Source organism: Panthera pardus, unplaced genomic scaffold (assembly GCF_024362965.1).
Source record: "Panthera pardus isolate Hobbes unplaced genomic scaffold, ASM2436296v1 HiC_scaffold_8, whole genome shotgun sequence".
NCBI lineage: Eukaryota > Metazoa > Chordata > Mammalia > Carnivora > Felidae > Panthera > Panthera pardus.
This window is the reverse complement of record NW_026527013.1, coordinates 20,970,790-20,994,132: the sequence shown is the minus strand read 5'-3', so window position 1 is coordinate 20,994,132 and position 23,343 is coordinate 20,970,790. Positions and strand designations below refer to the sequence as shown.

The 23,343-nt window shown below is 42.9% G+C and overlaps 1 protein-coding gene across 1 annotated transcript; it reads left to right on the top strand.

Moving 5' to 3' along the window:
* The first annotated feature begins 3,285 nt into the window (after positions 1-3,285).
* WDR82 (WD repeat domain 82) lies at positions 3,286-22,334 on the top strand. Its single transcript, XM_019417076.2, has 9 exons — positions 3,286-3,759; positions 7,774-7,871; positions 10,875-10,941; positions 15,754-15,853; positions 16,340-16,456; positions 16,690-16,845; positions 17,284-17,353; positions 18,148-18,290; positions 19,533-22,334. Exons 1-9 carry the CDS (start codon positions 3,599-3,601, stop codon positions 19,560-19,562), a joined length of 942 nt encoding a protein of 313 aa, XP_019272621.1. The 5' UTR covers positions 3,286-3,598; the 3' UTR covers positions 19,563-22,334.
* The last annotated feature ends 1,009 nt before the right edge of the window (positions 22,335-23,343 follow it).

Below are 23,343 nucleotides of genomic sequence, written 5' to 3'. Positions count from 1 at the left end.
TGAGTGTCTGACTCTTGATTTCAGCTCAGGTCATGATCTCAGGGTCATGGGATCAAGCCCCTTGTTAGATTCCGAGATGGGTGTGGAGCCTGCTTGGGATTCTCTCTCTCTTCTCGCTGGCCCTCTCCCCTGCTCACTCTCTCTCTCTCAAAAAAAAAAAAAAAAAAAAAAAAAAAAAAATTGAGTCAGACCCTGGCCGGACCTTAGATAAATTGGGAAGCAAAATTACTTCACAAACACATGATGGAATCATATGTAGCCACTCAAGATGTTCTGTACTCATTGACCTAGAAGATAGATGTTCATACTATTGGATGAAAAGAGTAGGTTATAAATATTAAATTATGAACCCATTAAAAATATATTTCAAGGAGAAATCTGAAAAGTTCTACATCAAAATGGTAAAATTTATGTCATGTATATTTTACCCTAATAAAAACCAATGTAACAGCAGTTACTTCTGGATGCTCGGTTTGTTTTTCTTGTTACTAATTTGTATTTTTTAGTGTCTCTGCAATGAATATGTATTTGCTTGTGTGAAAACTAAGTAAATAAATAAAATAATGATTTTAAGTTTATTTCTTTATTTTGAGGGAGGGGGAGAGGGAAAGAAAGGGGGAGGAGATCAAGGGGGGGGGGAGGGCAGAGAGAGAGGGAGATTCCCAAGCAGGTTCCGCAGAGCCTGACTTCACAAACCACAAGATCACGACCTGAGCCGAAGTCAAGAGTCGGATGCTTAATGGACTGAGCCACCCAGGTGTCCCGATTTCTTTTTTTTTAAGTAGGCTCCATGCCCAATGTGGGGCTTGAACTCACAACCCTGAGATTGAGTCACACGCTCTACTGACTGACCCAGCCAGGTGCCCCAAATGAAATAATGATTTAAAAGAAAAGGAAAAATAAAAAATTAAGTCTGACGCTCTTCAAGAAGTTTGATGCACTTCTGACTGCAGCAGTCCCGTCTACCCATCCCCCACTGGAGCCAGCCTTTCTGGGTCACCTTTTAATGTCCAGCCTTTAAGGCACTGTTGGACTGGAAGCTAGGAGAGCCCCACTCTAACAGGGCAGGAAGCCAGACGAGGAATGTGAAACAGGCTGAACCATTTCAGGACACTCTTAAAATATGAAAAAATGACTTTTCCATCCCAAAAATAATTCAGGGAGTCAAGTCTTGGGAGGAAACTTCAGTCTTAACAGTGAAATCTGGGAAAGGTATAGGGAGTACAAAACTAGAAAAGATTTTCTTACAGCTGACAACATTCAGTTGTTTCTATCTCTGGTTGTTTTTGTTTTCCGTAGGTTAAAAGAATTCAAACAAATGGTATCTCACTTGGTGTATTCAACTTCTTGGAAGTTCCAGGACATGGCACCAAATCTGTCCTTATTGCCATTTAAGCATTCAAAGCAGACTCTACATCAGCCTTTCCAGCCTGTGAAATAAAGGAGGAATTGCTGGGAAGTGAGAGCTCCAGGGCACAGAGGACTTTTCTTCTATTGCTTCGCAGTTTGGAAAGTTGCCATCCATTCAGGTTTCACTCAGACAGGCTTCTGCCAGATCCCAGAACAAATTGTAGCCAGAAGTTCTGCTCTTTGTGTGAAGGCAATTGCAGCCCAGACTTAGCCAGGATCTTGCCCTCTCCCTTCAAAGAACAACTTCTTTTTATGTGTAGGGATCCTGGCTTTCCTTTTACCCAGGGATGTCCCTTAGTTCTTTCTAGAAAGATTCAACTAGCCCAGGGTTTCTGCTTTCTTTTTACCATTGTCCAGGTTATATCTGGATCTCTGGATATCACATCTTCTTTTTTTTTTTTTTATTTTTTTTTAACGTTTATTTATTTTTGAGACAGAGAGAGACAGAGCATGAATGGGGGAGGGTCAGAGAGAGGGAGACACAGAATCTGAAACAGGCTCCAGGCTCTGAGCCATCAGCACAGAGCCTGACTCGGGGCTTGAACTCACAAACCGTGAGATCATGACCTGAGCCGAAGTCGGACGCTCAACCGACTGAGCCACCCAGGCGCCCCTCACATCTTCTTAATATCAGTGATTTTAATGTTTAAGTCTTTCCTTTTCCTTTTCTTCCTCTTTAGCCACTGCAGTTTAGCAAAGCAAAATAAACAGGCCTGTCTCCATTGTTAGAGACCTCAGGCAATTAATCTTTGAGTTGCTGCATGCAACTTAGAGATCTATGAACTCTCATAGGCTGCTCTGAGTTTGACCTCTTGCACAGAAAGTTAAAGCCAAGGTGCCTGCCCGGTACCTATTTTGTGATCAGATATCGCTTTCCTTTGTTAGGGATCAACTTTCCTTCCTTTTAAGGCAAAAAATCTTTTAAACAAACCAGAGTATAATGCAGCTGTTTTACATCTTGAACGTGGTGGTGGCTGCACGACTGAACATGGGTGTCAAAACTTATAAAACTACCCATTTAAAAGGCCAGTTTTTACTGTACATCAATTATACCTCAATTAAGAACACCACCAACAATTTGGTTTACTACCCTGGAAAAATGTGCAATATACAATACTAACCTGGGGGGAAGTGATGGTTGCATCTATAAAGTTTATGTAGATATATGAATAAAGGAGGAGGAAATTGGGAGAACTTAATTTGTTGAATAAGAGATAACTTTCCTTTTTAAGAATTTCTTTATAATCGATGCTATTAATTTTGAGCCTGTAAATACATCTTGAAACTTAAAGGTGAGTGATTATAAAAATGTGTGGAGCTATACACTTAAAATTAGTCCACCTTATTCACTTTACGTTATATGTCAATTAAAAAGTTTTTATAGAAGTCTTAAAAGAAAGTTCTGGGCAGTAGTTACAAGGGTGTATATCCAAATGAAAAAAAATCACTTAAAATTTGTGCAGTCTATCGTATAATACAGCTCAAAAAAACGAACAAAAAATCCCCCAGGCCCTGAAACTGAAACTATGCTTGCGCTGTGGTGCACTAGCAGTCAAAGCCCGCCAGCGGTTAGCGCACTAACTCACCCCCAGGCCGCCGCTCCAGTGGCGTAGCCGACCCTCGCAGTACCTGCTCCCAGTGGTCTGCGATCCCGCACAAAAGCCCACGACTTCCGGGCACCCTCGGCCTTCCGGCCCACCAAAGGGAAGGCCGTGGACATCCCCGCCCCTCGCGCCCTACTGCCCGTCAGGGAATCGCCGCCTCGGGCCACCCCGCCACTCCATTCCTCGGCGGCCGCACTGACGTCACCGCCCCACCGCCCCTTCTCGCGCTGCCCTTCCGCCCCGCCCCCTTTCCCGGCGTGCGCTGCGGTGAGGCTCCTCGCCCTCAGCTTCTGCCTGTCGTCCCAAGATGGCGGACACAATGAGCCGGCGCCGCGCCGGTTGGCCTTGAGGCGACTGTGAGGAGGAACGGTCCGCGAGATCCCGCAGTCCCGGCAGAAGAGCGCCGCACGTGCAGGAGGAGGAAGGGGTGGAGGCGGCCCGACTGTCGGCCGCCTTTCCGCTCGCCGCCGGCGCGGCGCCCGCCCCGCCCGGGTCGGCCCCTCGGCAGCCAGCCCGCCCGCCCGCCTGCTGCCGGGCCCCGCCCCGGCCCTGCGCCGCCGCCACCGCCTCCAGCAGCCGCCGCCATGAAGCTGACCGACAGCGTGCTGCGGAGTTTCCGCGTCGCCAAGGTGTTCCGCGAGAACTCGGACAAGATTAACTGCTTTGACTTTAGCCCCAACGGCGAGACGGTCATCTCGAGCAGCGACGACGACTCCATCGTGCTCTATGACTGCCAGGAGGGCAAGTGAGTGCGGCGGTGGCCCTGGGCCCGGGCCCGAGTCTGTCCGTCCCTCCCTCTCTCCCTCTCGTGGCCCAGCGCTCGCCCCGCCGCCCGCCCCCGGCCCCGCCGCCCTCTCCGGCCTGTTTTGCACTCGCTGCCGCCAGGGCCGCTTCCATTCCGAAGATGTCCAGGAGACCTTTTTAAAAATAATAAGAATAGTGAGAGTGATACTACCATCGTTATTATTTTGCTTGCTTTCGGCCTCCTGGAAAAGCGCTTCCGTATCGCTTGCCAAACCCCACCTTGACCTTGACCTTTAAACGCCCGGTCCTCCCACCTGGGCCCCAGCAGGTAGCTTTTCCGCTCCTCCGACTCTGTCAGAGGTGCCGGTCGGCTCTGGCCCCCCGCGCGGAACCGCAGAGGCTGCGCTCCTGCCTCAGCAGCGTCACAGCTCGCTCTCTCTGCCCTCCTCGGTGACCTCGATTCAGCCCTGGCACTCCGCCCATCCCCTGCCCCTTAGCTTCCCGCCGCCTTCTGCCGGAAGGCCGCGTGGGTTGCAGTTCTTAGCTGTCAGGATTTATTTGTTGTGCCTCTTTGGGCCCCCTGTCTTTTTCTTTCGGTTCCAAATCATTCTTTTACTCCCTCAGACCCATTGCCCACATTTGTAGTTAACTTTTTAACAACATCAGAAACTTTTCCTTTTTGCCAAAAAAAACTAACTTGGCTGTCCCATCCCGACCTGAATGGGAACCTACTATGAAAACATAGCATCCCAAAACAATTTTATGTTTCCTCTTATATATATTTTTAAATTACACTTTATGGTCCACCTGGAATTACCAAAATTCAGGGTCTGATCGTGAAATTTCTGTGTTGCCACCGCACTGCATCTCTAAAGTCTTATAAGCACATTTGCCTTTTTCTCTGGGGACCTTGTCAGCTTCACCTCACCCTTTATAAACCTGCTTTGCTTTCTCGTTACTAAATTGTGAACTCCTTTGGAGCAGAAACTGGCTTAGGCTAGATTCGATTTCCCTCAGCCACCTTCTCCAAGCAGGCTTGTGGCTATTTGGTATAATACGGTGGCTAGTGGTTTTGTCAGATTTCATTTTGTTACCTAATTCCAGATCTTATTTTTTGAATCGTTGGGGTTTTCTCTGCCTTTTCCAACTGTTCTTTTTGCCTTTTGTTTTGTTTTAAAACCGATGCCTTCTGTAAACTTTCTTTGGAACTTGTCTCTTCGTTTGTGAATTCGGTTATCTAAAGTAACGTTGTTTTGGTCTAAGCTGTATCTTCTTCCCAATTTTTTCCCACGGGGGCTATGGAAAAGTATTATGTAACTGGCTCTGGATCTGCCTGCAGTATGCAGACGAGTGGCCTAGAGTGGTGGTCCTAAGGGAAGAGAGCATTGTTAGCTGGACCAGTGCTGACTTTAGTCAACGTTATTCATTTAGTAGATGTATTTCTGTCCAGGTTTGGTCATTTGAATCAGCTTGGAAGAGAGAGTAACATATAGAGCTGGAGTCGGGATTAGGATTGTGGGTTCCTGGGACTAGAAGTAATTTGAAGCTGACTGGCTTGAAATGTTGAGTGCTTGTGCACAGATTGGAACCTCTACCTGGAACCTTGATGATGGAGATGTATGTTCTCATTCAAAGGAGATGAAGGTTGTGATAGCCTTCTTAGTAGTTTCTCTCTAAGTGTGGCATAATTTCTACTTGTTGGGAGCAGTGACAGTTTACTTGGAAGTAAAATGTTAATTTTATGACATGCAGTTTATTCACTCATGTAGCTTTTTACATAATTACAAACTTACAGGAAAGTTAAACAGTATTTCAGAGATCCATATCATCCAATAATCAGTTACATTTTACCTCTTTTGCATTACAGCTCTCTGTGTTAAGTATTTAGGTATGCATTTTTTAATGAACCATTAAGAGAATAAGTTGGAGGTATCAAGCCCCTGATCTCCAAACACTTCAACATGGATTTCCTCAGCACAAGGACATTCTTTTATACAACCAGAGCACAATTATCCAAATTAGCAAATTTAGTATTGATGTAATAGTGTAGGGCATTCTCTTTTACATTTTCTCTTATCAATTGTGACCTTATTTCATTGTGGTCTATGGCAAGGGACTGGCTTGGTAGTTAGGAGACCTGGGTTCTAGTTTGGCTTTGTGACCAGGTATGTGACAATGGTTAGATCACTTCTCTGAGTATTAGATGACCTCTTTTGCCTTTAAGAGTCCATGATCCTAAGGGGTAATGTGAGGAAAAAATGTGCCACTAGTATAAGTCAAACCAACATTGGTAGAAGAGTAGTGTTTCCTTGGAAGTCATAGTATCTCTACTAGATGGTACTAAATGTTAGAATTTGGGAGTTTGAAGATGGTCAAAACAAGATTCTTTATACTTAATATTTTCCAGTTTTTTGTTCATTTTGTCCGTTGTTTTTGTTCATCCGTTGAGTGATTTTTCAATTTGAAAGACTTATAAAATATATTATCTGCTAGGTGATGAAAATTTTTCATAATATTTTTTATTCATGCCTGATCACCAGACTCATAGTTTGTGGAAAGAAGCTTAACCAAAATATTCATGGAAAAATGTTGTGCATGGGCTTTGTAAAGATTCTCTGAAATGGATGCAAAAATTAGGATCTTGTTTCCAAACTAGGAAGTGATATGAGGTAAAAGATTTGTTATTAAAAATAAATCTCAGGTTAGTGTTTGAGACAAATAGGCCATACATAAGTGGAACTAAAAACTTTCCTTATTCCATACCCTTTAACATTGGCTCTTCAGGATATGTCTTCACTATTTTAGACTGAATTGTTGGGATAAGTAAGCTTCTTTTTCCACTTGTAGAAATAAAGTCAACTATTTTTTGAGAGCAAGAACACATGTATGTGCATACATATGCTCGCTGTTTACCACACAGTAACCCCACAGCAGAGCCCAGGGTAGGGGGTTAAACAGGGTAGCCTTTGAGCTGATCTTTTTAACTAAGCTTTCAGTTAAAGGTGAGAATGTGGAAAATTCAGTGCATTTGGAATGAGAAGCTTGTTTGGAAATGAGTTTTGGGTAGGGAAACCCTTGACCTCACTGACATTAACAAAAATTGAAAGTGCAAATATTTGAGTTCTTAAAGCTGCTTGGGTAATCTGATTGTTTAGCATCTAGGCTTCATTGAGAGGGCGAATTTTTTTCTTTTTCAAAATTGGAACTCTTTGTAAACATTGGTATACAATTTATAAAATCCTCCTATACCCAAATGTAGAACATTGTGAGCTTTTGGTTAAAGATTTTACTGAGATCAGTTTCAGTTTGATCTTTGATTTTCAGGGTCCTATAGAGGAAGACATTGAAGGAAAAGGAACTTCATATGAATTTGTAACTCCTAGCTTAGAATTATGTGATTTTACATTAAAAAGAAAAGAACCAATGACCAGTTTTTTTCTAGGGAGAATCAGCCTTGCCTTCTAAAAGCCTCAGTAAGTACTTTGGACTTGTAGAATAGGAAGGATAGATAGCTTCTGCAACTGCAGGTTATATTAGGAAAGACAAGCAGTTTTACATCTGGTTTCAGTTTTGATAAATCATTTGTTTCTTCTTGAGAAAAGATCTGGTTTCTAAGTGAATGGCTCAAGAAAAGTTTGGCCTCACTAATTTAACGTATTCCCATATCCCTCTTTGTTATAAACTGTGACTTGTGTTTTGTGTGCCTTTCTTTCCAAAAAGATGTACTTTTTCTCAAAACTTCTGAACATTGTAGTAAAGACTCAGTTGAGCCCTCAGATTTACTTCCACTTCCTAACCTCAGCATTTGTTGTTCAGAGGTGAAAGTCTGTTGCACTTGATTGATTCCATTTGTTTTCTCTCGTTTGGAAGAAATTCTGTTTCTTTCCAGTGTTAGAGCTTCCAAAGAATTCTCATCCTTGCCACATCATTCAGATTCTTCTGTTTATATGAAGATCCTAGGTTTTGGTGATGGAGGATTTTGATGGTTTTCTTTCTCTGTCCATTTCCTCATCAGACCAAAGAGAACCCTGTACAGTAAGAAATATGGCGTGGACCTCATCAGATACACCCATGCAGCAAACACAGTCGTTTACAGCTCTAACAAAATAGACGGTAAGCAAGCCTTCTTTTTGGGAAGTAATGGTTATGATTTCTTTTGTTAAGTAGTTCTTGGAATCTTTGTGACTATTTCTGCTTTGCTTAGAGTTTCTGTAATTTAAACATATTTTCTTAAGATGTTAGCAATTGTTATGACTGAAGGGATGCTGGAAACAAGCCACCAATACTTTTGAAGGACTTGAAATGGAGTATGAAAGGTCTCTAGATTAGAATGGAGAGTGGGTATAGGAAGCAATGAATTATATTTATAGTTTGTACTTCTTTAAACTTGAAAGAATACTTTTTGAACAAATAAAAGGAAAGACTATTTGACATACAGCAAGTGGCAAATAACCACGAATGTTTCAGCTGTGGTAGTTTAGGGACCTTAGATGAGATTTTGGTGTATGCTCTACCTTTCATGGTCTGTGTCATGAAGGACAGTGTATTGACCTTAATTATGTTTAATTTTAGGGACCATTTTTAATCTGAATTTTGTCCCTTTTCCATTTTATTTTATTTATTTTTAAAGACTTTATTTGTAAGTAATCTCTATACCCAATGTGGGGCTCGAATTCACAACCCTGAAATCAAAAGAGTCACATGCCCTTCAGACTGAGCCAGCTAGAGGGCCCTTCCCCTTTTAACTTTTAAATAAAGTTAATGGGTTTAAAGAGTAAAGAGTTATTTTTATAAATTAAATTTGTGAATTTCTTTATCTAATAAATGATCTTGATCTTGTTTTTACCTGCATTTATTTCCCCTGGGATAAGTCATTCTCAGTTGACAGTTCATCTTGGTAGTTGAGGACTTTCACCTTAGGACTTTTTTTTTTTTTTTCATTTATATCACTGATTTATTGATTGTCTCACTTTTTATAGTAAGTTTTATTTTTTTTTCTTTTTTTAAAATTTTAATGTTTATTTTTGAGAGAGAGACAGAACATGAGCAGGGGAGGGGCAGAGAGAGAGAGAGAGAGAGAGAGAGAGAGGGAGACACAGAATCCAAAGCAGGCTTCAGGCTCTGAGCTGTCGGCACAGAACTCGATGCGGGGCCCCAGCCCACAGACTGTGAGATCATGACCTGCTAGATCATGACCTGAGGCGAAGTCGGCCACTTAACCGACTGAGCCACCCAGGCGCCCCTGCAGTTAAGATTTTTCTAATGTCATCCACAAAGATCACTTAGACTGCTGTTTTGGCTATGCTTATCTCAGAGCAGATGGGCGGAAGTCCTTTTTTTTTTTTTTTTTTTTTTTTTTTTTTAAATGAGACTTTTCTGCCTGTACTTGATTTTTAGTAAGTATATCATTTCTACTTTTCATGCCTCTATTTCAGAAGTGGTTTTCTAAGTAAGCAGTGCAATTGATGCTTTTGGACAAGAATATAAAACATTAGGATCCTGAGGAAACATATCTATGTGATCACCTGAATGACTGGTATACTTCTTCTGTTGGGGTGATTAAATGTGAGGATTCTCCAAATATGGTGCAAAATGAGGCAAATGTGTGGCACTTGCAGCTTTGCTGCCAGGCCTCTGCTGGGAGGATGTTGCCTTTCCTGTCTCGAGTGCATCCTGAAGAGTTCCTCCAACGCTCCGTTTCCTTTTGCCTGATTCCAGGCTGAGGTAGTAGTTTGTACAGTTTGAGGGTCTATGATACCACCCGGTACAGGAGATAACTGTACAGGCCACTGCCTTGCCAGGAACAGTGCACCAGCTACTGAGTGGGGCGGAGAGGATGGCGACTCCCTGCTCATCTCTGGGAAACCAGGTAATGGGGAGGAAAGTCTTTTTCTGCTTAGGGCAGGTGAGTAGTTACTAGCAATAGAACATCCAGGAAGACTTCATAGTTGTCATTCTAGAACTTTGAAGATTTTCAAGGAAAACTATATAGAGTTCAGTTTTGGAACATACAAAGAGTGCGGTTTTCCCTCTCCCGAGTTAGATGCCCTGTTACTAGAAAGTACCCCTGTGAACAACTGGAATGACTTGGTGCTTTCAGCCTCTTTGTTTCTGTGTTGTTTGCCTCTAGAATGTTCTTTCTATGCTTTCCTATCTATATTGGCACCATTTCCTATTGCCTTTTTCGCAACAGTTGCTTCTTATTCCTAGTCTTTTGCAAGGCATAGTACTTTCTAGTTCTGTTCTTTATGGCACTTCATTCCCTTTCCACCGCCATCTTTTTGTTTACTTTTTCAGGTAGAATCACTTGGTTTTTAAGAGTGTTTGTCTTTTTCTCCCCAAGCACAAATCTCTATGATTATTCTTTTCTTTGATATTGACAGAATCTCGCTGCTGTGACTTACTGATGTATTTATGAGTTTAATTTTTAAATGTTTTAAGATCTTTTTAACCCAATTTCCTGATTTGTTCTTTTGGACACATTATTATTATTATTATTATTATTATCATCAACTGACTTCTCTCTGATGCACAAAGTACCAGTGGATAGCTGGTTAACTTAAAAAGTAGTAGGACGTTACTTCTGTTTCCATTTGTTTAGTTTTGATGTAGATTATATACCCAATTAAAATTTAGGTCCCTAACACGCTGTTGGAGAACCCTGGACAAAAATATTATGCCAGAGTTCAGCCTGATCCTCAGTTTAGCATGGCTACTTAATTCTTTGAGCCTGTTTCCTTAGCAGCTAAATGTTTTCCTTTAAGGCTTGCCATTCTGTGAGCACTGAACCTATTGTGCTTTCTGGGGGTGGTGCAGGCAGGGTATATTTGCAGGACAGGTTGCATTGTAACTATGCAGAAGCCAAAGATTGGTGGTAACAATGATTTTTAAAAATTGCTGTATATGCTGTCAAGAACGAACTCTGCTTTTGAATTATGTGAAATCTGTAGTGCCCATTCTTCAGCTGTGGAGAAGAATTACTCAGCCTTACTTATTCACACCTTGCTTGAGTTATGGAAAACAATAAATTTTTTGGCCTTGTTTTCAAGATGAAAATGTACAGTAATTCCTTTAAAAATAATAGGGTATCATCATGCCTTATTTGTCTTCTTACAGATACTATTCGTTACCTGTCCTTGCATGACAACAAATACATCAGATACTTTCCTGGACATAGCAAAAGGTAAGAACCAGATGTTACAGAAGTAGATAGTTCTTTTACCCCTGAGGTTACCCAGAGACTAGGAGAGTAGAGAGATTTTATTAGTGAACTAAAGCTAGTTCTTTACTGCTGTTTGGCATTCCTCTTAGTCTTCTCTTGTTAACTCTCCCTCAGACAGTCAATACTTGATTTACTGAGGTTGTGGAAGCAGGGGTAGGACTTCATAGATAAACTGAAATCTCAGTTAAAACATAATTGGGGAAAAAGTGGATTAAAGACACTCAGTGGAAACCTATGTAGTACAAATTACATTTATCATTGAGGAACCCCAAATATTAGATGTCCCTTAACGAAAGGACCATTTATATGTGAGGCCTCTTCCAGTACTGGTGGCCCCATTACAGCAGGCCCCTAGTCTTCATAAACATGTTCCATGTGAAGATCTTAATGAGGAGGAAAAAAAATAATAATAAATAAAATTGTCCTTTGTGACTTTTGAAAGTCCAGAAGCTTGTTTCCTTATTCTGTTTTGTAATGCATTTTGTTTCTCTCTATCTCATACCCCAGTTCCCCCAGTGTTTTTTCTTCAAATATTCAAGTTTGGGTTGAGTGTTAAACACATTTTCCTTTGGATGATATTTTAATCACTGAGGGTATTTCCTCCTGCTTTTGTTTACAAACATACATTAACACAGTACAACTTGGAGTGGTACAGAACCTTAACAGGAGATGGACCAAGAGCACCCTGTTTTAGGCTGCACTTTTGATTGGGCAGAGCATATCTATGTTGCTGAAGGTGAGAGCTGACAGCTATTGGTTACTGGTCCCAAACAAACAAATGATGGCTTGTGATAAGTAGATGTTTTTGCTTGTTTGTAGTCAAATTAATGTTCACAAATGATTTGAGTTGATTGTAGTTGTTTGAAATTCTTTCCAATCTTCCTGATTATCCAGCTTTTTGATGTCCTGATTCTCAGAAGATAACTTGTTGCCGTTTTTTTTTTTTAAGAAAATCAAGGCCATCCAAAATGAGTTCTTTTCAACTTCCTTGGAACCCTTTCCTTGAAAAGAAGTATCCTTTCTTCTTTGACAAAACCAACCTCCTTCTTTCTACTTGTTTCCATCTTCTTAAGTAGACTTTTCCTTGCTGCCTACAAACTTACTTGGTCTTCCTTATCTTAAATCTATTCCTTGAACTTATCTCCCACTCCTTGTAACTGTCAAACATGAAAGAATAATCTGCATACTCCCATCTCCACCTCCTCACTCATTCACTGTTTAAATCATTTGGTCTAGTCCCGGGATCATTTATGGGGCTTTTTCCATGCTGTTTTACTCCTCTTTCCCTGCTGTCTCCAGTTAAAATCTGTCTTCGGGGGTGGGGGGTGGGGGGTGGTTTTTGGGTTTTTGGCTTTTTTTGGTGTTCAACTTCTCAGTGACTTTTTTTTTTCCCCTTTGGCAGCCTACTTTCCCATTTTGGTTCCACTCTTGCAATTCTTGGCCTTTCTTTCTCCTTTTGACTCTAAAATAAGTAAGATTTCACCCTAGCTTTTCTCCTGTCTTGATATTTTCTCACATCTTCATCACTAATTTCATTTACCTCTACTCAGATGGCTTCCCAAATCAATATTTTTAGCTCATGTCTACCCTGATTTCCAGACTCCATTTCCACCTCCAGGTTTTATATACATCTATGTGGATATCTCTTTCATGCTCCCACCTGACAGGTCCAGCATACCATCCCTCATTGTTACATGCTGTGGGCCATATCCTCTCTCTCGGCCTCATGTTTCTTTATCACTGTCCCTTCTAATTATCCTAACTCAAAGCCTCTGTTCCCTGTTCGCTTTCTTTCCCTTGCTTTCACATCTAGTAAGTTGTTAATCCTATTGATTCTACCTAGGTTTAACCTAGTGTGTCACTATCCTTTTCTTCGGTCCTGGCTCATGCACTGTAAAGTGAATTACAGTCAAATCCTAATTAATCTCCCTATCCCTCATCATCCTTCTTTAGCATCCTGTATTACAGTTCCGACCACTTCATAGTCTATCTATATCTCTGTGAAGAACTTTAATAGTTCTCCATATCTGTCTGCCCCTTCCCCTTGGAGTGAGGCTTTCCTCCCTCTGGTTGTGACTCATGTTCCCAACATTATCTTCCACCACTCAAGTTGAGGTGAATTCTGGGCTGCTTCCTAGACATGGGCCTCATGCCTTCCTGTCTGGCACTTTTTCTGTAAAGACATCTCTCATTGAAATCCTGTCCACCACATGTGGTGCTTCTTCCAGAAAGCCTTCTCTGACCCTCTCTTGGAGTTCTCTGGACTGGACAGTTAAGCTTTCTTAGAGTTGGGCTATTTTTGTGTTGTTGTTTGTTTCTGTTTTTGTTTTTAAGTTTATTTATTTTGAGAGAGAGAGAATAAGCAGGGCAGGAACAGAGAGGGAGGGGGACAGAGGATCCAAAGCAGGCTGTGTGCTGACCACAGAGGGACCCATACGGGGCTAGACCCATGAGATCATGACCTGAGCCAAAGTTAGACCGACTGAGCCATTCAGGTGCTTCTAGAGTTGAGGTTTTACTCCTCGTTGTATTCTCTTTACTTCTCAGCATAGAGCCCAAGATAGACTTTCTCTGAGCTTTTGACCTGAATACAATGACCTAAAATTACATGTACGTATGCATTCTGCTCACTGTTTTATTACCGCCTCAGCATTCCCAGGAAATTTTGGCTTACGGTATCTTTAAATGTTTAAGTTGAGGAACTAGTATGGATGTTAATTGAGTTATATTGGAAGAAATTTTTCTTTAGGTAAAAATTTAAAGAAAAGTACATTTTCTCATTTTCTATTCATGGCATAAATTTTAATGCTTTCCAGTGGAACTAAAACCTTCTGAACCCCTTTCAGTGTCATCCAAAACTTGAACCTACTCTATTTCTATATAAAAGATCCATTCACAAATGAGCTGTGCAATTTGGTCATCTTTTTGACTTCAAACTTTTATCAAATGAAACAGCACAACACCAACATTTCCTTTATAATCTTCATCTGTGACACCAGCTTCTATATCTATGAAGTGTTTTACGGCCAAGCCAGAATGCAGAACTACTCTTCCATAGTCCAGAAGGAAGAGTTATCCAAGTGTCTGTTTCCACAAGGGCCTTCTCTATAGGTGGTAATGTAGACTCATAGGCATTATATATACAGGTCATAGCTTGTGGCCCTCAATGAAACTTCACTTGGGGCTTTGGTAGAGCCACATGCTGTCCTTCATTGCAGGCCAGGCCCAAATGCTTGGGAGGTGGCTGGTGTCTTCATAGCAGAGTGGCAGAGTGAGAATATGAGCAAAGGGGACAAGAGAGCTCAGGAGCCCTTGGAAGAAATGTTTTCTAGTGAGTGACTCTTAGTGGTATAACCATAAAAGGGGACTCATATCAGAAATAACAGTTGCTATTAGCACAGGCCTGTGGCTTGGCTTAGTAAGTAGTGCCCAAACCAACAGCCTCACCATCACCTGGGAGCAGGTTCTCAGACCTGCTGGATTAGAAGTTCTGGGAGTGGATCTCAGTAGTCTGTGTTTTGTTTTTTTTTTGTTTTTTTTTAAATTTTTTTTTTTTAACGTTTTATTTTATTTTTGAGACAGAGGGAGACAGAGCATGAACAGGGGAGGAGCAGAGAGAGAGGGAGACACAGAATCTGAAACAGGCTCCAGGCTCTGAGCTGTCAGCACAGAGCCCGACCCGGGGCTCGAACTCACGGACCGCGAGATCGTGACCTGAGCCGAAGTCGGACGCTTAACCGACCAAGCCACCCAGGCGCCCCAGTAGTCTGTGTTTTTAATCCACCCTCAGATAATGCTGATTGTACTCAGGTTTAAGACTGTTAGTATAGTCCACAAAATTCTAGTTAAGTAATTAAGGATTTTTTGGTAGGTTTTGTTTTTTAATTGAGATATAGTTTTGTACCATAAATTCACCCTCTTAAAGTATACAGTTCAGGTTTTTAGTATATTCACAGAATTGGGCAACCATCACCACTAATCCAGAACACTTTCATCACTCCCAAATAGAAACCCTGTATTCAGTAGCAGTCACCCCCCATGCCTCCTCCTATAAGTTCCCAGCAACCACTAATCTTCTTTCTATATCTATAGCTTTGTTTATTCTGGACATTTTTTATAAATGAATGAGACAGTTTGTGCCCTTTCATGTCCACTTCTTTCACTTACCATGTTTCCAAGGTTCATAACATGCTGTAACATGAATCAGTACTTCATTTCTTTTTATTATCAAATATTTCATTGTATAGAGACACCACATTTTGCTTATCCATTCATTAGTTGATGGGCATTTGGGTTTCCACTTTTTTGCTATTATGAATAATGCTGTTGTGAGCATATGTGTACCTTTTTGTATGGACATAGGTTTCCATTTTTCTTGGGTATATACCTGGAAGTGGAATTTCTGGGTCATATAGTAACTACCTTTCACTTTTTAAGGAACTATAAATCTTCCAAAGCACCTGCACCATTTTACATTCCAACCAGCAATGCATGAGGCTTCTAATTATTCTAATAGGTGTGTAGTGGTGTCTCCTTGTGGTTTGCTTTGCATTGGAGGCTTAGCATTTTTATGCTGTAGCTCGAAGGTTGTTTTTTCATTATATTAGTTGCTTTTGGTTATTCCAGATTGTTTATATGTGTATGTTTCTTAAAATGGCAGTGTTGAGAGAACAGGTATATATAATGTAGCTAGGCAGGTAGAGTGGTTTAGAGTTCACATCCAATTTTTGCAAATATTATGCTTCAACTCCTATTTATCTTGATGCATTGCAGGGTGGTGGCCTTGTCCATGTCACCTGTGGATGACACTTTCATTTCTGGGTCTCTTGATAAGACCATTCGACTCTGGGATCTCCGGTCTCCTAACTGCCAGGTAATGGTACCTCACAGTTAAAGTTTTCTATGGTAGGCACTATCATGAGCTCTTCCTCTCAAGGAAAGGAGAAAGTAATCGTTCCATTCTGAGATCCCAAAGTCTTTCTAAACTTTGGAGAAAATCTGTTTTCCTGGTAGGTGGCTGGTAATTAAGCTAATACCCTAATCCAGTGCATATTGCATTATGCTCTGTGGATTTTTGCTTTCAAAACCATTTTCCTGAAACCTGTGAGCTGTAGCTTTTACGCTCAAAGAATTTCTTTTTATTTGGATTCAGTGTCTATAGAGTTGTACAGTTAGGGTTGATGAAACCAGTTGTATGGAGACCTGTTTGTAAAAAGCCTTATTTTAGTTAGGTTTGTTTGCTTTTTCCATTCTCTGGGTAGGTATCTGTTTGTGTCCTTTCTTAGTTTTCATTGGAAAAAGTAAATTACATGGTGGTAAGATCCTGGGTTCATTAACCTTTTTTCTTATTTTTTCATAGGGCCTCATGCATCTACAAGGCAAGCCAGTTTGTTCCTTTGATCCAGAAGGGTTAATTTTTGCTGCAGGTGTCAATTCTGAAATGGTCAAACTTTATGACCTTCGCTCTTTTGATAAGGTAAATCTTTGAATCTTTGAGCTATCTTCATATCATGGAGGTTTTGAAGGGTAAGATGAGAGCCTTTTCCATGATAAAGGAGGTATGTGGTAGACACTGGCGAATGTCAGAGCAATAGTTCTTCCTTGCTTTTCCTAGCCAAAAAGGAATCTAAAGGGACAGAATGAGAGTTGGCTCTGGCAGAAGAAATATTGATGGGCCTTGGGCTGGGTCTGCTGTTTTTATCATTTCAGGGGCCATTTGCGACTTTTAAGATGCAGTACGATCGGACTTGTGAGTGGACAGGACTTAAGTTCAGCAATGATGGTAAACTCATCCTCATCTCCACCAATGGCAGCTTCATCCGTCTCATCGATGCATTCAAGGGAGTGGTGATGCACACCTTTGGGGTGAGCTGACAACCTTTGAGCATGGCTGTTTCCATGCTCCTTCCTCCTGGGCTGAGAATTGTGGTAGCTGGTTGATGGAGACCAGTGGTTATCCTTGACTCACTGATGGAAGCATGGACATGCATTTTCATTCTGAACATGAACTAACTCCTCTTGGATTCTGAGACATTCACTTCTCTCACATAGTGTCCCAAGTTTGGAATTTAGATACAAAGTAATTCCTTGCCATAATAATTTTCTAGTCGCATTGAATATGGAGTTGGGGATGGGGGCGAACTGTAAAGGGTGGCAGCCGAGTTTGGAACCTTGGTGGCACTATGCATGAAGAGGAGAGGGTTTCATGGAAAGGAAGGTGATGTGTGTGCTGGGTAAGTGTTTATAGGCAATTATTTTATATTAATAGGGCTGTGATAAGAGAACTGTTCTGCTTTTTTTTAGGGTTATGCCAACAGCAAAGCTGTCACTCTGGAGGCCTCATTTACTCCAGACTCCCAGTTTATTATGATTGGTAAGCTTTCTTTATCCCCCTTGGGGGGTTATTTCTCTGTACTGTGTATTTTTTTGTTTGTATTTTTGTTAGTTTTAACTAATTAAAATACTATCTATTATCCTCTTGATGGGTGTTCTCACCTATCTCACCACAATGTATAGTCTTATGCCAAAGGTGCAGTGTCTTTATCCTGATTTTGCACTTCTTTACTGGGACCTGGCATTAATGTTGGTTGAACCAGCGTAAGAGTTAAACTCCACAAGCACAGTCTTACTAATAATACTAGCTTTCTGATTTAACCCTGCATTCGGTTTTCAGTGGCTTGGTGTTGGTGGGATGTGATGGTATTTAGCCCCCTCCTTTTTTAAAAAATTTTTTCCTTTAATGTTTATTTTTGAGAGACAGAGCACAAGCAGGGAAGGGGCAGAGAGAGAGGGAGACACAGAATCTGAAGCAGGCTCCAGGCTCTGAACTGTCAGCACAGAGCCTGATGTGGGGCTCAAACCCACGAACTGTGAGATCATGACCTGAGCCAAAGTCAGACACTTAATCAACTGAGCCACCCAGGTGCCCCGTAGCCCCCTTTTTAAATGAGAAAACTAAAGTTAGAGGGGAAATGACTTGGATGGGAACAAATAACTAGGGTCAAGGTCAGTTTCCAAAGTGTCCTTTCTTCACTGCCCCTTCTCCCTCAATTTCAGATGAGGGCCAGGTCCTGAAGCTTGACTTTTCTCCAGATGTCAGTTTGTCTTTCCCACTTTTCTTTGCATTGTGCCTTGAGCTGTTGTATTTTCCTTTATCATTCTCTTTAGGTTCAGAGGATGGCAAGATCCATGTCTGGAATGGAGAGAGTGGTATAAAAGTAGCTGTGTTGGATGGCAAACACACAGGCCCTATTACCTGTTTGCAGTTCAACCCCAAGTTCATGACCTTTGCCAGCGCATGTTCCAACATGGTATGTGAACACAGGAGATGTCTTCCACATAAGGGCCCTTTCCATTTGGGGTGGTGGGTGCTTCAGTAAACTGTGTCCTAAATAGGTTCCTGATAAGCATCCAAGTTCATGTTTCTCAGCTGGTGGCTTCCCTGGTTCACCTCCTATTATCTGATCTCTGGTTGGACTTGGCTTTCACTTTCACCCTTATTTCTGTGATCTGGGATCACCTGTAAGCTGCTGGGAGACCTCAGGCCCATTTTTGCTATAGCCCCTGGTTTTATGACCAAACTACTTGGGACTATGCCTAACAATTTTTTGGCTTCTTAAAATACTTCGAACCAGCCTATTGTGGCTGCAACCTCTCTGTTTGCCATTTCTTTCAGTTTATGCTGAATTCCTGAGAAATTTTTACAGTTGATCATAACTCACTACTTAGCGTTTCCTCCAAGTTCCTTATGTTTCTAGGCAATGCTAGCAGAACAAAGCGTCCGTGTGTCTCAGCCTCAAGTTTCTTTTTAGCATCTCTTAAGTATACCTGGGTATTTGAGGATGAGGGATTTCACTACTAGCCTACCGAGAACACATTGCCCCCTCGCTCTTTTTTTGTTTTTGACACTGAGGAAACGATGTCAGAAAGAAATGCAGCAAAACCACCTCAGTCCCTGTCATTTTTTTACAGCTTGAGAAGGAGAGGGCATGTTGGAGGTCACCTGGCAGATTGGCAGTAAGGCCAGATACCCACCTCCCCAGACAGCTCTTTTGTTTTTCCTTACCACTGGACTACGAAGGTAGACATGTTGGAGACAGAACCAGCTTACTTTTGCACAGAGGGGGAATGTTTTTCCACAGATTGTCAGAATCGGTTGGTCATGAGGGAAGGCCACCAGCCAAAATTCCTCCACTGTTGGGGTTGGGCACCTTGATGCTGGGGGCACGGTGGTGGTAAGAACCCTGAGTGAGGAGAGAGGCTTGGCTTTTTATTTTTTTTTTTTTATTTTTTTTTTTTTTTAACGTTTATTTATTTTTTTTTTTGAGACAGAGAGAGACAGAGCATGAACGGGGGAGGGTCAGAGAGAGTGGGAGACACAGAATCTGAAACAGGCTCCAGGCTCTGAGGTGTCAGCACAGAGCCCGACGCGGGGCTCGAACTCACGGACCGCGAGATCATGACCTGAGCCGAAGTCGGACGCTTAACCGACTGAGCCACCCAGGCGCCCCGAGGCTTGGCTTTTAAAAGTTGATTTATGTTTCTCCTTCCAGGCCTTCTGGTTGCCCACCATCGATGACTGACCTTGGTGCTGCTCGGCTGTTTCTGTACAGTGAGGGTGGCCAACAGGAAAAAACTCAGAGGGGACTGAGATAATGGATCGGATCATTTGACTGGGCTGAAGAGCATCCTTCCACATGGCCTTCCCATGGATGTGCTGTACATCTGCTCAGAAGAAAAAAATTACTTTGCCGAGCTTCTTCAAAAAAGACTGTTGGTGTGGCAGATTCTGTCAGGACTTAGATTTTCCCGCTGTCACTGCACTGAGCTCCTCCAGAGGAGTGACCAGATTCATGATTAGGGTATACTGGGGCCCTCGAGACGCCTTCAATTTTGAATGTATTTGCTGCTGAGGAGCCGGTGAAGTTAATTCTGCACATCCCTTCTCCCACCCCCATAAATGCATGGGAAGCCACAGTTCTGGTTTTGAGATGCTAGGGAAGCTCAGCACCCCTTGCCCGCACCCTGCATGTCTTGTTACTGGGTCTCCCTGTGTCATTGTGGCAATATTCCACACCCATCATGTTACTTAGGTGCCAAACATTTACAGAAATAAGTCTTCATATATCTGGGGGTCAGAAAGGGACAGATGAACAGAAAAGGACCTTGCTTGCCAGGAAGCCTAGCGAGTTAGTCACGTGAGGGTGGGTGATCTGGGCACGCCTCAAGGCTCTGAGTGTTGGATGGGAGATGGCCCAGGAGCCTGAAGGGGAGGGAAGTGGGGGTTGCAGGTGAGTTCCATGGCTGGGAGGTTTAGCAGTAGCCTGGTGTGATCCCCCGTCATGAAGACAAACCTGCGGTCTTTCTGGGTGCCTACCAAGCTTGGTTTTGTACAAAAGCAAGGTGGGAGTCTATTTTTGTACATGAGATACATCACGCTTTCCTGTGGGCCAGTATTGTGGAGTGAGTCTGAGTTGTTTACACTGATGCCTTCCCTGCCCACCACAAATTGTGTACAGAGTCTCCAGATGATACCACCCCTTCCCCAGCTCCCAAGCAAGAGCTGGCTGTAGGCCTGTGTTATATGTTATATTTAGCCTTTTTATATATGACATGGGGTTTCTGTTGTTTGTATTTTAGCACAGTGTGTACACCTTCATTTAAATATATCCGTGTGTGCATACATATATATGTATATGTATGTATGCATATATATATATATGTATATAAAATATCTGTCATTTCTCAGAGTTCAGCAGAAAGAGGTCGAGTCCTGCAGCCCGAGAGAAAGACTGCATCCTTGCTAATAGTGTTTGCCACAAGTGTTAGTGAGTCTTCCCTATTACCCTTTTTTCCTTTGGGAGACAGAATGAAGCAAAGCTTCAAATGTTTGCTGTTCCCACGGCAGCTAACTGAGGGTCTTGGGATAACTTCCCTTGTATTCCTCAAGCCGCACTTTGGGGCCCTCTCTGCAGTATTAGCCCCCTTTTTGCTCGGTGATGCTCTGTCTGCGCTTGTACGTGTGTGACAGTCACTTTTGCATGCCCTTTGTGCCTGGCTTCCGGCATCTGGGGACAAGATGCTGGAACCAGAGCATTTTCAGTTTGTCTGAAGCTTCTTTTCCAATTACAGGTCATTCCTGTTTACCTGGTATGTCTGCTTTCTTCTTTTCCTTGCCTTCTCTTAGAAGAGGGAGAGGTCTTGATCAGGGTTGAAATGAGCTACAGCTGGCTCATGGCCTTTCCTTCCCCTGCATGGCCTTCTTAGAGCAGTACCAGTAGCATGTTATTTCAGGAAGTTCTCAAACATTTAAGTAGGTCATAGGTTCTCTGCAGATACAGAAACGGGCTCCACAAGGTTATGACTTGCCCAAGAGTACATAGTTGCTAAGGGGGAAGCAAGCCATTAACTGCCTTTGTTCAGCAGCAGAAATAGGCTGTATATTGCCAGCAATTACTGTTTTGTTTTGTTAGCAATTACTTTTGACTTGTTTCTCAAAGGGCAAAGGGCATACATCTTTCCAAAATGTCGACTGGAATCTGCAGCTTTTCTGCAGTGCCACCCACTGTATATAGCTCTGCCTTATCAGAATGGAGAGACTTCTAGAAACCAGATGATCTATTACTGCCCACTCCTGGCTCTCCAAAGTAGAAAATTCATGGTAGGTGTTCAGAGTGCTTGAGACTGGGTTTATAAGAAGGGCTGCCTAATAAACATACCTGCAGCCAGAGAAGCCACTTGCCTGTCAGCAAGGAAGATGATTCCTCTCGAGAGTTCTTGTGTGTCCAAAGCTGAGGTACCACATTCTTTGGAATAGGCCCGTCACTGCCCCTCTTTCTAGGGACCTGTGGCTACAGAGCTGGCTCCTAAGTTGGGAAGGAAAGGGGAAAGCTACAGCTGGAAGTGATTGGACGTGATGTGGTAAGAATAAGGCAGGATAAAGGAGCAGAGGGGCTAGGGCTGCAGGGGTGGAGCCGGTGGTATTCTAAGCTCTCTAGGATGGGAGGGGCGCACCACACTTGAAGAGTCCAGGCCAAAGCCACCAATTTATGTGGGACACTGCACTGCTCAACCACCAGCCAGTGGGGGATTTTTTAATTTTTATTTTTTTAGATAAAACTTCCCTGTTGCAATCATAATTAATGCTTATTGAGGAAATTTGGGGAATTTTAAAGTGAATCAGTTTGCCACCCAAATGCTACCACTGTTAATCTTTTGGTGTTAAATGTTCCTCTAGAAATTTCTGTGCATAGATTTTTGGTGTGTTTACATAGTTGTTATTCTACTGTATATACAATTTTATGTCCCTTTTGTACTTAACATATAAACATTTTTTCCATGTTACCAGTCTTAAACAGAGTTTTATGGTTGTAGCTTTTCTGTTGAGTTTCCATAGCATTGTTTGCCTGGTTCCTAGAGTTGGAGGGAGGGATGGGTTGTCTCCTGTTAGTCCTCCTGATTCCCTTTGGGACTCTGGTAATGCTGTGTGGATGGATTGTTGGGCTCCCTGGGACTGCCTCTGCCTGCCCGTGGTGACCAAGGCCTGTCAGCTGTTGGGAAGAATCCCTAGACCCAGACAGACCTCAACGCATAGCAGCCTGGGTCTCCTCAACTGCAGGCTCTAATAAGCAGCCACAGGGCCAGAAATGAGGGACTGGGAAGGGCCAACTGGTCTTGGTCTGCAGACTCTCTGGCACGTACCTCAGGCTGCCTTTCATCCCTCATTGTTACCTCGACACTTGATCAGGTTGGCAGCCTGTAGCTAGAATAAGGTTTGTCCTGCTAGGTCCCGGCTTCTGTGGGGCAAGGGTAATGGAGCCTCTTCTTTTGAGGCTCTTGCACCAGTTCTAGCAGAAGGCCTGGCCAGTAGCTTGATAACCCACTGCTTGGCTGGTGAGTTGGCAACTCCTAGAGCCTGTGCACCAGCTCGGTATCCTCAGAGCTGCGGGACCTGCCGCCTGCCACTTTGCCCAGGGTCGTCAGCCAAGGATCATGAAGAGCAGCAGAGGGAACATCCCAGCTTGTGAGTGATAGGCTCACAACATCAAGGAGGAAGCGTCCCAAACCCCCCCCTACCCCCTTGCCCAGCCTGGTGGAGGGCTGCTGCAGCATTTGGCTCTGCTGAGACGCACATGGCTGACCTTGCAGTCGCTCCTGTCATTTGTGCGTGCTTGCAGGTGAGAGACGCACCACTCCCACTCCGGGGGGCTTCAGCCTTGTTTGAGGAGTGAGAGCAGGCAGTGGGCTGGATCGGAAGCAAAGCCTGCAGGCTGCAGGGGCGAGCTGCCTCAACAGTTGTGGGTGAGGCAAGTGCGGGATGCTGCCCACACTCTGCTGGGGGCAGGGTGGTTGCTGAAGACAGAG